Source organism: Ailuropoda melanoleuca, chromosome 16 (genome assembly GCF_002007445.2).
Source record: "Ailuropoda melanoleuca isolate Jingjing chromosome 16, ASM200744v2, whole genome shotgun sequence".
Taxonomy (NCBI): Eukaryota; Metazoa; Chordata; class Mammalia; order Carnivora; family Ursidae; genus Ailuropoda; species Ailuropoda melanoleuca.
Window position 1 is genome coordinate 54,527,120 of NC_048233.1, and position 12,784 is coordinate 54,539,903.

The window sequence follows — 12,784 nt, forward strand, 5'->3', positions numbered from 1 at the left end:
GGCTTTACATACAGGAATAATTACTACATCTGGGTAAAAAATGTTTGCCTCCTCTTTTACTAATTTGGTCAGGTTAAGGATCCCAAGCTAGCATTAAACAGAGTTATTCCAGGCTACTGTTTCTTCACCAAACAGTATTTTGACGTTCAAAATAAACTCATTGAGAAAGTGTTTGAGAATATGAGAGACATTTTCAGGCATAAAAATATGGGGGAAGATATTGCTTTATTTTGGGGCATATGCAGGATCTTTTTTTTTTTTTAAAAGATTTTATTTATTTATTCAACAGAGATAGAGACAGCCAGCAAGAGAGGGAACACAAGCGGGGGGGCGGGAGAGGAAGAAGCAGGCTCATAGCGGAAGAGCCTGATGTGGGGCTCGATCCCATAATGCCGGGATCACGCCCTGAGCCCAAGGCAGACGCTTAACCGCTGTGCCACCCAGGCGCCCCATATGCAGGATCTTTAAGTACACTAGATAAAATTTTTACATGGGTATCATAAGCAAAGCCAATCCTGTTTAGGTGGTTAGTTTTGAATGTTTTGAATGTCATAAATAACTAGTTGTGATGTGCCCATGGTGTGCTGGATAGCTAAATACTCAACCCAGCTGTACACCATGTGAGTTTTCTAGAACTTTGAACTTCTGCATTACAGAATTTATATTGATATCCATTGTCTATCAAGAGAATTTATAGATAAGTAGCTAGGTCTAGAATATTGCACTCAATTTTTCTTATTTTTTTCCTCCTAACTATATTGAATTTTCAATGTTTTAGTTAAAATATTTTGGATACCAGCAAGGTCACTGATATGGCAATGACCTTCAGCTGAGGCATGATCTATCACTGCCAGAAAAAAAGAAAATCTTGGAAAATAAGATCTGTGCTTTTGGAATTGTTTTCTACAAACATAGGATCTTACACATTCCCAAAACGGGAACAATTTGATCAAAAGAAGAGGCTAATATCTTTTTTTTTCTTCCAACAATTATTCATTTAGCTAAGGTTAACTAGACTGTTGTAATTAACTTCATTACCTCCTACTCATGCCTCAGTATATACATCCTGAAAATGCAAAGCACCTATTATTGCCATGTAAGTCAGAAAATATTTTAAATGGTCAGAATGGCTCTCTTTTTGGGATTTCAGAAATTCAAGACTCCGTGGAGGAAATTTTTTACATCTATGCCTGTCTATGCAATCATCGTGGCAAATTTCTGCAGAAGCTGGACTTTTTACTTACTGCTTATTAGTCAGCCGGCATATTTTGAGGAAGTGTTCGGATTTGAAATCAGCAAGGTATGTAAAAATTATCCTTGTTTCACTAGTGCATTATTTTTGTGTTCAATCGAGTATTAAGTTCCTTTGCCAATACCTTATCTTCTAAATTTTAGGAGTTACTCATTTATTTGTTTATCCACTTAACAAATAACTTCTGGGAAATAAAGACTAAGTAAGGTGTTTGAGGATCTACTGAATTCAGCTGTCTGCTAGAAACTGCTCTTTTTGCTGGCAACATCAACCCAGTCTCTGCCCTCAAGGAGCTTATATCTCAAATAGGGTGGACAGCCCACTGTGGCCTTTCCCCTGTAAAGAAACATAACTTCCTTTAAGTCTCAGATCAGAGACAATGTAACAATGAACAAAAAAATATTTTATTGAAATGGAATTGTGTTTATATAATTACCAATCTCTTCTTCAATGCTTTCAAAAATCCATCTGTTTATCTTGTCTGTGTTAAAGCTTTTTGTTTTGATGTAGTCCTGATTGATAGACAAATGGATAAGGAAGATGTAATACACATAGACACACATACACAGACACACACACAGACACACACACACACACACACACACACACACACATTCTGGAATATCACACAGCCGTGAAAAGGATGAGATTGTGCCATTTGCAACAACAAATGGACTTAGACAGTATTAATCAGACTTTGAGAAAGACAAATACTATATGATTTCACTCATAGGTAGAATCTAAAAAAAACCCAAAAAACTAAAATAAATGAATAAACAAATGAAAAGCAGAGTAAGACCTGTAAATACAGAGAACAAACTGGTGATTACCAGAAGGATAGAGCAGTGAGCAAAATGGGTGAATGGGTTCCAGTTAGGGAATGAATAAGTCATGGGACTAAAAGGCACAGCATAGGGAATATAGTTAATGAAATTGTAATAATGTTGAATGGTGACAGATGGCAGCTACACTTGTGGTGAGCATAGTATAACATATAAACTCGTCAAATCACTTCGTCCTGCACCTGAAACTAATGTAACATTGTGTGTTAACTATACTCAAGTAAAAAAAAAAAATTTAATTTCCTATAAACTTAAAAAAAATCTGTCTTCCTAAAAGATTCGAGAAAGAAAAAAAAATTCTGAAAATATTCTTGTGTGTCATTTATTCAATTTATTCACTTAACAGGCATTTGTTGAATATGATGTGTGAAGCTTTGTGTTAGATTCAGAAATAAAAACATTGTTCCCGTCCTCAGGAGTTCACAGCTTGGTGGTATACAAAAAAGTAATTAGTTACCAGTTATAGCACAGTAGGCTAAATCCTACAGACATTTGTTCACAGCTGTGAAAATGTAATCATTTTGGGATTTTCTATAAGGATAAAATGACCATAAAAATAACTACTTTATATTTATAGAAGGGTTTGAAATTCACAAGGTCCTTTCATATTCATGAACAACCTTATTTGGTTGACCAGCTGGATAACTCTCATCCTTTCTGTTGATGGGGAAACAAACTAGGGAAGGTATTTAATTGCCTAAGACCAAGCTGGTAATATATACCATAATCAAGTTTAAGCCCCGATTCTTTAATTTATGTTTCAGTTCCCTTTACTATGCTTTTCAAATTCAGGTAGACCCTATCTTCATTTAAGCACTTAGCAAGTATTTGTTAAATACCATCTCTGCCAAGCCCTTTGCTGAGTACTGAATACACTCGTCTGCTGGCAATGGACTTGCCATTTCTCTTCATGTCATTACATACATCCAGCTGGGCTCGCTATTCATATTATGTCTCTACTTGAAAGACTATCTGAGGCCTGGAATTGAAGAAAACCTGAGTTCAGGAGAAGCTATTCTAAGAGCTCTTTTGTAATCCCTGTTTCTAAGGAAACTGTTTCCTCCATTCCTGAGAAGAATGGCTGCTTTAGATAGGGCTCTTCTCTCTAGAGCTGATCAAACATTGCAGGGTAGCCTTTGGAAGCTCCGAGAGGTGTTATACTTCTCAACAAAGGCTGCTGGAGGTGTGAGTCCATTTTCCTAATCTAGGACAAATATGACACTGAGAGGCTATTAATAAAGTCAGGTCTCATGGGGGAGAAGTGAAGGAGCCAACTGATGTTAATGAAACTGTGTGGTCATTCTGGCCCTGTAGCTCCGCTTAATTGAAAATGCTTGAGTAAAAGTAATGATATTTTGCAAAAACTAAATATAATAACCAGATGAGTTGATTTGATTCACCTATTATATTTGTGACTAAAATTGTAGGTAAATTCTACACACACAGATCGGCTTGAAGATTTTGATTGTACTGGTTAGGAAAAAAAGAGTCACTGACTCACTTGAAAAATGTATAAAGGGGGTAGTAAAGGAAACAGGGCACAGGCTGTAGATCCAGACTGGCGTGGCTCTGAATCCAAGCTCTGCAATGAACTATTGATACATAATCTGGGGCTGGTTTTTGAGTGATTGCCAGCTTTGATTTTCTTTTCCATTAATAATGGTATTAATATCCTCCTTCAGAACTGCGGCAAAATGTAGGCAAACTAAAATATTTAAATGAAGAACAGTTCTCTTCAACCTTAGTTAAATTGAGTATCTTGCAGACTAAAACACAAGTGCAATAGCTCAATCTTCATTTCAAGTAGACTGACCCAGTTAAAGCAGAAATAGATGTAGATGTGTATATATAATATAAATCGTATTTTAGTATTTTATACAAATTAAAAATTAATATAAATTATAATAAATATATTAATATATTATAGTATATATAATGCTTATATAGAAACATTTTTAGCCTCTTGAAAATGACCTATCAAGGGAAGGCTAGTGCTTGGATTAACCAGCACTTTGAGAGGTCAGGTTACAAGAGACAACCAAATGAGAGGCATTCATTCCTTTTGAGCTTTACATTTAGGGGCAGAGGAGAATTGTTGAGTGGCTGCTGCTCTTTGTTGCGTGATAACCTGCCAATTTCTAAACAGAATACGAAACAGGTGGGGAGAGAGGAAATCCAGACTGTGACCCAGAGAAGCAAAGAGGAGGGTGGGCAAAGTTTAATGATCTAGAGCCTATGAAGAACCAATCAGTCATAGACTCAAAACATTTTGCCTACTCTTATAAAACCTTAAAGTAATGAGCAAAGTACTTTGTGATTATCATAAATAATGATACTTTCCAAAAGTCATGAGCTTTCTGATCACAGGTGAATACAAGACATTATGCTAAGTCACCAAAAGCTGAGGAGATAGTTGAATAACGTTCATAAAGTTCTGTAACTTGGCCCTGATGAGGTCACGTATGGAATATGTCCATATATTGTCTTAGGAACTGGGAGATTGAGTATCTTCAAGCATTAAGTCAGTGGGCTACAATATTCCCAACTTCTGTCTCATTAACCTCTAGATCGTTAGCCCCTTGCGGTTCCCGTAGGGCTTTGCTGAAAGTGAATAACTAATAATCATAGCTTTATTCTTCGTTTATCCAAAGGAATTAAAATGTCTGAGTAGATAGTAAATAGCAAAGCGTGTTCAATTTAAGAACTTTTCAGATGTCTCAAACACTGAGTCAAGTTACAGGCCAGTTATGTGAACTTATCAATTGCAGGTCACTCTCGGGCTTTCTCTGCCTCTAAAAGCAAACACATGGCTTGCAATTCTACACACATCCTAATGTGGTGTATTTCAGAATGTTTTCTTGTCTGATGGTTTCTTTCTACACATTCGTTGCTTTAAATATATCTACTGTAGTTAAGAATAAAGAACCACTCTGCTTTTCAAGATGCTATTCTCAAAAACAGTACTAATTTCTCTAATGTCAGTTTACCTTATAGTTTTACTTAGTTCACATTTGTTGAGCCTATACTAAATGCCAGGTTTTGTACTAAATTAAGAACATTCAACACATTATCTGGTTTTATTTGATTTTTCTTTCTCAGATGACAGTAGTGTTAAGCATAGTGGTTAAAAGCCCAGTTTTTGGACTCAGCTAAAAATGGCTCAATGTTTGGTTCTGGAAATGAGTTAGCCCTTTTAAATTATACTTTTTTCATAAATACAAGAGAGTAATAATATAATAAACTTTTACCTGGATAAAAGAGAAGAATTAAATAACTCAGATGTTTAAGCTATGTAGAAGTCATTCACTGACTCAATCATGATAACAACCTGCCTCCGTGGGCGTGGTACTCTGTTGTATGCCATTGTGAAATCAAGCAATCTTTATCTCAAACCTTCAGCAATCTAACTTGGAAGACATTTTTATACACAAATAATTAACTTTTCTCCAGTACTTATAATTTTCAGGAAGAATACTTCAAATTACACTTAGGAAAAAAGCTTCCTTAGTATGTTTATATTCAACATCTACTAAGTCTATGTACACAGTTAAAATGTATTTTATTCATACTTCCTGCCTTCATAATGCCTAGAGAAGAAGAGTGTCTTGCACATAATTATTGGCCAAAAAGTTTGTGTTGAATTGAGGTTGGTAGGTTAGATTTTAGGTTGAGCTATTCCATATGAAATTAATACAGAAACTGTATACCCCTGTGTGACACTGTGACCAAATACTGACATTTGACATAGAAAATACCTAAAATTGAAGAACCGATCTGCATTTTCTGGGCTAAATTTACCATGGAAACTAAATATAAAACTCATAAGAGATACATATTTAAAATGCAATTAAGGTTTTTAGCCTTCCTAAGAATTAAAAAAAATAAAATTAAAAATACAGCCTCGTCAAGACTTCTTAAATGTATTTCTTGTCCCTCTGACTGTCTCTGTCTCTCTCTCACTCCCTAATGATGAATTTTTGCAAACATATTTAAGAATAAAAAATGGGCACATAAATGTGAATCACTTTGTGATAAGATTCAAGATAGTTTATTCATAAACTCAAAACTTACTGACATAGGGAAAAAAAAGTATTCTCTTCAAAAAAATAAAAAGTCACTTTACTTAGCTTTTCTCATTTATTCTGTGGAAGTTATTGCTTATTCTAGGAATGAGTAAGTGGTCATTTGGAGGCAATATTTTTCTCTTTCTTTTTCCACAAAGAGTTTATGACAGATTCAAAAAACCAAGACTATTGCCCATATTATGTATGGTTGCGTATATGTTTCCTCTTTTTTTTTCTCTTCAGGTTGGCATGCTATCTGCTGTACCACACTTAGTAATGACAATTATTGTGCCCATCGGAGGGCAGATTGCAGATTTTCTAAGAAGCAAGCAAATTCTGTCAACTACTACAGTAAGAAAGATCATGAATTGTGGGGGTAAGTACACAAGTGATGTGAAGGACATGTTTGGGCTCACGAAGTGCTGATCTACATGAGTGAGTAATTTTTATTGTGCGTGTCAAATATGCAGCTAAATCTGTGTCTTCATTGGTTATTTATAGTCACTTCCCTATCTTCAAATTTTCGTAACTCCTGGTTTTAAATAACTACATGACTAACTTGTCCCTGTGCACCACTGAAACTTAAGGGTGTATTCAATGTTTTTACTATAATGAAAGGCTTCAGTAATCTCTGTGCATGAATTATGACTGTTATCATTATTATTTGAAGATTTTATTTATTCATTTGAGAGAGAGGATGGGGTAGGGGCAGAGGGAGAGAGAGAATCTCAAGCAGACTTCCCCCTGAGCGCGGAGAGCAAGGCGATGTGGGGCTTGATCTCGCCACCCTGGAATCAGGACCTGAGCTGAAATCAAGAGTCTGAGGCTTAACCAGCTGAGCCACCCAACTGCTTCAGTTATTATTACTGTTAAGATAGACTCCCTGAAGAGGTTTGCCAGGTCAGATAAGCATGAGCCGTTCTAGCAGTTTTGGCTCATTGGAAAAACACAAATTTCTGAAGTGTTTCCATGTGTTTGTTTCTGAAGGTTTTGGCATGGAAGCAACACTGCTTCTGGTCGTTGGCTATTCTCACACTAGAGGGGTGGCTATCTCATTCTTGGTACTTGCAGTGGGATTCAGCGGATTTGCTATTTCTGGTAAGACACATGTTTTTAAATTTATAAATGTAACATCCTGATTTTTGTTAGTAATAATACATATATTCTCTTTTCCTCTTTAATATTCTATTGTTGAAAAGTCACTTAACGTATTTCCACTAGAAAATAAAAAGAATACACATTGAGTAATCGTTATTTGGATTTGTTACTTCTCATTTTCCTCCTCCAGTTTACTCTCTTCTTCTTCTTCTTTTTCTTTTTAAGAGAACATTTCCCTGTGATTTGGGCATCACATATTAAGTATTGGATAAGAAACCATACTTCATTCCACTCCGATCATATCCCTGAGCTAAATTATCAAAAAATACTTAGTGAGCACATGCTGTATGCCTAGTATCTTCGAAGGAGGGTGGCGAGTGTGGTAGAGAATATTCTACGGTCACCCACTTCCAGGGTTTAGGATTCTCTGACTCTAAGCTGACGTATATATTTCAGGTTTCAATGTTAACCACTTGGATATTGCTCCGAGATATGCCAGTATCTTAATGGGCATTTCAAATGGTGTTGGCACATTGTCAGGAATGGTTTGCCCTATCATTGTTGGTGCAATGACAAAGAATAAGGTAAGATGTAGCTAAAGAAATGTTCAGTTTTAGAAGATTCTCTCTCATGGTAGACAAAAGTTACTGTATTCTGTTTGGCATTCTCTCTGTGGTCCAGCCACCAGACCTCTGAGTAAGGGAGATAATTGAGGCTTACTAGTAAATCTCTAAAAACTCCGAGGAAACCTTTTTTCCCCAAACAATAAGCAGTGCACTTTCCAACACCTTTTAATATTTCTTATATTTCTGGCTTGGCAAAACAACAACAGCAAACCTTTTTTCTCTTAGCTTATTAGAATACTCAAGTAGAAGTCTTCTGAGATTTATTTGGAAACATCAATTCAGACTCTGCAGTTATCAGTGGAAGAATATTATTATCAGCTATTTGTCCTAATATGTAGAGCTTCACCATTATTGTTCACCAAAAAGAAATTAAAAAAAAAAAAAGAAATAGGAGGAAAAAATACACATCAATCAATGGAAATTCGAAGAGAGATTATGGGTATTTTAAAAAATTAGCAGACCACAGATATATTTGAAGTTTTATTTCAGAACTTGAGGTTTAAAAAAAATTGTTAATTAATGAAGGCCATAGGATTATGGAAAGTTTCTGTCACAGTATTTGCTTTATATAATCAGAACAGGGTTTTCCCCTAAAGATAGCGTTTTTATGAAAAGTGTCATGGCGGAGCATTCAAAGAAGAGGTTATGCTTTTCAAACATGGGGAGTCTGTTCTCACAGCACTGCTTTTTGTCACTGCAGTCACGCGAAGAGTGGCAGTATGTTTTCCTGATTGCTGCCCTGGTCCACTATGGCGGAGTTATATTTTATGCAATATTTGCCTCAGGAGAGAAGCAACCCTGGGCAGACCCTGAAGAAACAAGTGAAGAAAAATGTGGATTTATCCATGAAGATGAGCTCGATGAAGAAACAGGGGACATTACTCAAAATTACATAAATTACGGCACCACCAAGTCTTACGGCGCCACAACACAGGCCAATGGAGGTTGGCCCAACGGTTGGGAAAGGAAAGAGGAATTTGTACAAGAAGAAGTACAAGACTCGTACACCTACAAGGACCGAGATGATTATTCATAACAAAGCTAATTGCTGGATTTATTTTTAGTGTTTGTGATTCAGTTAATTGTGATTGCACAAAAATTTAACAAAAAAGTGGTGTACACACGTAAACATATCAACCAGGCAAGTCTTGCTGTAAAAATGAATCAAAACAAACTCATGAAGTTACCATCAAGTGCAATCTGTAGAAGTTGTGAAATGACATCATTTCCGTTCAGGTCATCCATTTTTGCATTTGTGATTTAAAGGTTGACTGGTCAAAATTGTAGAAGTGAGTAGTTTCTCATTGGATTCATGTGAGCTAAAACTCATCACCGTTTAATAAAGCACAACTACAACAGTTGGCACATCCCATCCTACAAAGGTTAGGAAGCCAAAGCTACTTGATCATGCAAAATGCACTTATATATTTGTTACACTGTATTGCAAGATATCATGCGGAAGTCCTGTTAAGAAACCTGAAGATGTCATGTTGGCTGCATCAGGTGGGGGAACGTTTATTGAATATAAATTATGGAGTTGATACATCTCTCAATTAGAGAAAAATATTGTGGGCTAGCAACTAGCAAGGTGTACTAAATAATTATTGTTATAATGTGGAATATTTTTGGTTCTGAAAAGAAGTATCTTGCAGTGTTTTATATGAAATGCTTGCACACATGTACTTATATCTGTGAAAGAGAACTTGTCAAGTGAGGGGTATGCTTCATGTTCTTCCATTCATTTACCTAACAGTATAAAACACGTCACATTTCAACAAAAATCTGACTTTTCATGTAGCATATCACATAACTTTTTTGCAAAAAATATAAAAAATAAATAGACTTTAATGTATTTTTTATTACAACTTTGTACTGGTTGTAACTTGCATTAGAAAAAAAAAGATGCATACTCCATAAAGAATCTAATAAGAAATTTACTATGGAGATAGAGCCCTTAAAATGCAATATTAACAAAAAAAGAAATAGAAAATGGTTTAGATATTCTTCTTCCTTAATAACAGAATACTATATGAAACTTGTGCCACAGAGCTATATGTAATATGAAAAGATAAACTTAATAGAGATATTGTAAGTAGATGATTTTATTAAAGTCCCATTTAAAAGATATTTGTCTTAAATATATAGGACACTAAATTATATTAAAATTATATCTATATATATCTGTATATCTTATACATATCCATACACAAACGCATAATAAACAACGTTCACAAAAAACCAAAAATAGCATACACCTAATGTTGGGTTAGGGGACTGCAATTTCTACTTTCATAGAGTCATAGAATTTTAGATGGGGCAGAGGCATTTTGCTTGTCATTTCTTAATATAATTCAACAGGAATTGCAACATTTGTGTTCCAAGCAATAAGTGCAATGCATACAATTTCCTGTCTGTATATTATCTTCATTTTGCTTGTGGTAGCTGTCTGGGTGGTTGGAATGATTTTTTTTTTCTTTTAAAAGTTAACATCAGATCTCTTTAGAATGTTCTAAATGATAATAATGGATTTCCCAATTCAATGCAAAATATCATCGCTGTATTTAAGTGTTTATTCTGAATATTTGATCTGTTCGTTGTATTGTGCTAGTGACTGGAAGCCCTGCTACTGCAAATAGAAAACATAACATTTGTTTTAAAGATGCAAACCATCCTTGACCTTAAGAAAATAAAACCATCCTTTGCTTTGTGTCTCAAAGTGATGTAATGTGATCATCGCTTTTGTTGTGTTGAATGAAAAGATGTGGACTATCATTTTGTTGCTGCAAAAAAAAAAGTGTTAATAAAATGCTCTATTTATCATTTTGTAAAAATACAATACATTAATTTGGGTTTATTTAATATAGTTTGCAGCTTTAATGGGAGTTTAGCTTTTGTGTGCTCCAGTGAAGCCAAAGCTAGGTTGGAGAATGATAACCTTTTTTAGCTACTTGAGATTGAATGGAAGAACATAGCCCTCTTTAGATTGTGTGGGATGTGGTTCCGTAGACAGAGTTTTGCATCAAGAAATAGGTCTCAGAGTCAAACTCCTATTTTTCGATGATAGTCTTCTCATAGCTTGTGTGCTAAGCTTAAAGGAAAATTCAGCAAAAAGTTCAAAAGTTGTCAGGTCAGGGATCCCATCTAATTTAGATTGTACGTGTAGCTTGTGCTGGACACTGCCCTACCCATTCTGTGTAGAGTATCTCATATAACTCCACAATGACCCAAAGTAGGTATTCCTTTTAGTCCCAGATGACAAGGGAAGAAACTGAAACTCATGAAGGTTAAATAACTTTCCCAAGCTGAAGGTAACAGCATTCTATTATAATGTGCCAGCCAAAATAGTAAGCAGTGAGCAAGATTTATCAAGGTAGCAGCCAGGGGAATGTTTGTGTCACTGGAAAAGTGATCATTTCGCTCTGATTTCTGATTTTACAGATGTGTAGAAAGGGAGGACCATAATTACACAGCACTGGAGATACATAGAACTTTACTGCTCAAAAGGACTTATGGGACGATTTAGGTGACACCCCTTATTTAATGAACGAAGACACGAGGCTCAGTAAGAGAAGCTGAGCGGATACAGAGGATACAGCAGATGTTATGGATTTGGAACAACATTGTTATGGAAGCTGTGCTTTGTTTTTATTTTTATTTCCTTTTTTAACCAGGACTTAATTTAAGAAGTTAATTGAAGAATATTTATCAGTTCAACCACTACCCTGTATCCACGACTCACATAAGCTCCTAGTGTTTGTGGAGGGTGGTGGGGGGTGAGGGAAATGTATTTTCTCTTCCTGCGATTCTGCACAAAGAAACAGCCAGAGACCCAGCCTAATTCTTACGGAGCCTCACATGCCATTCTTGCATAACTTTGGCAAGAATGGAAGTGTCTTGGATCTAACACTTTATAATTTCCCCAGTTCTATAATGCAAAAGTTTACAGTTCCTGCAAGAGAGTAAAAGAATCATTCTAATGATATCTCCAGATATTACTACTGGCCACCCTCATTTGCTCCTACCTCTCATCTTTTTTTTTTTTTTTTTTTTTNTTTTTTCGAGAGAGCGTGTGCAAACTGGGGCAGGGGCAGAAGGTCAGAGAGATCTCAAACAGGCTCCACCCTCAGTGCAGAGCCACTCGCAGGGTTTGATCTCAGGACCCTGAGATCAAGGTCTGAGCCAAAAACAAGAGTCAGAGGCTTAACTGACTAAGCCACTCAGGCATCCCTTCCCTTTCTCCTCACAATCCCCCTTTTTCCTCCTTCTCTTCCCCATCCCAATGCCTTCCCCATCTGCAATGTTATATGTATGCGGTACTTTGTAATTTACAAAATGCTGTCTCAGGCATTATCCATTTCATCTACACATCTGCCTTGTAAACTTGAAATCCACTTATCAATATTAGTAATTCTATTTTCCAAGTAAGGGAACTGGGTGTAAGAGAGTGTAATTAACTTCCCAAAGATTCCCTAGGCAGGATTAGAAGAAGATACAGACTATTTGGCCACAGCAAGAGAGTGATTTATTTTTTTCTATAAATCACTTTATTACTCTTCTGATTATAAATGTATTACGAGGGAGGGGAGCTTCATTGGGCAAAGAACAGTATTAAAAACAATGAAAATGAAGGTAATTGATAATCTCACTATTCAGAAATAAGCACCATTTAACATTTCTGGAATCTTTTATAAGTAAAATACACAGAAAACGTTTTGCCATTTTCAAATTTGAAGTCCTACTTGGTCTACTGTTGAAAACTACTTTTGTGTTTAACAATATGGCATGTGTATTTTCCTATTTGAACAATAGAGTTCCATAGTCTAATATCCTATTACCTGAGCTGTATTTAACCTATGTATCCCGTACTTTATTTATGAAAATTCTATCTATCTTTGCCCCTTT

General features: G+C 35.7%; 1 protein-coding gene across 2 annotated transcripts in view; it reads left to right on the top strand.

Annotated features, from left to right (window-relative positions):
* The window catches only part of SLC17A6 (solute carrier family 17 member 6), a 41,960-nt gene extending 31,289 nt beyond the window's left edge, over positions 1-10,671 (top strand). For both annotated transcript variants that reach the window (XM_002914059.4, XM_034646370.1), the window contains exons 8-12: positions 1,151-1,300; positions 6,402-6,534; positions 7,146-7,256; positions 7,713-7,840; positions 8,583-10,671. In XM_002914059.4, the coding sequence (XP_002914105.1) occupies positions 1,151-1,300; positions 6,402-6,534; positions 7,146-7,256; positions 7,713-7,840; positions 8,583-8,918 (858 nt within the window). In that variant the 3' untranslated portion in view covers positions 8,919-10,671. The remainder of the gene's footprint in view (positions 1-1,150; positions 1,301-6,401; positions 6,535-7,145; positions 7,257-7,712; positions 7,841-8,582) is intronic.
* Positions 10,672-12,784: the final 2,113 nt, after the last annotated feature.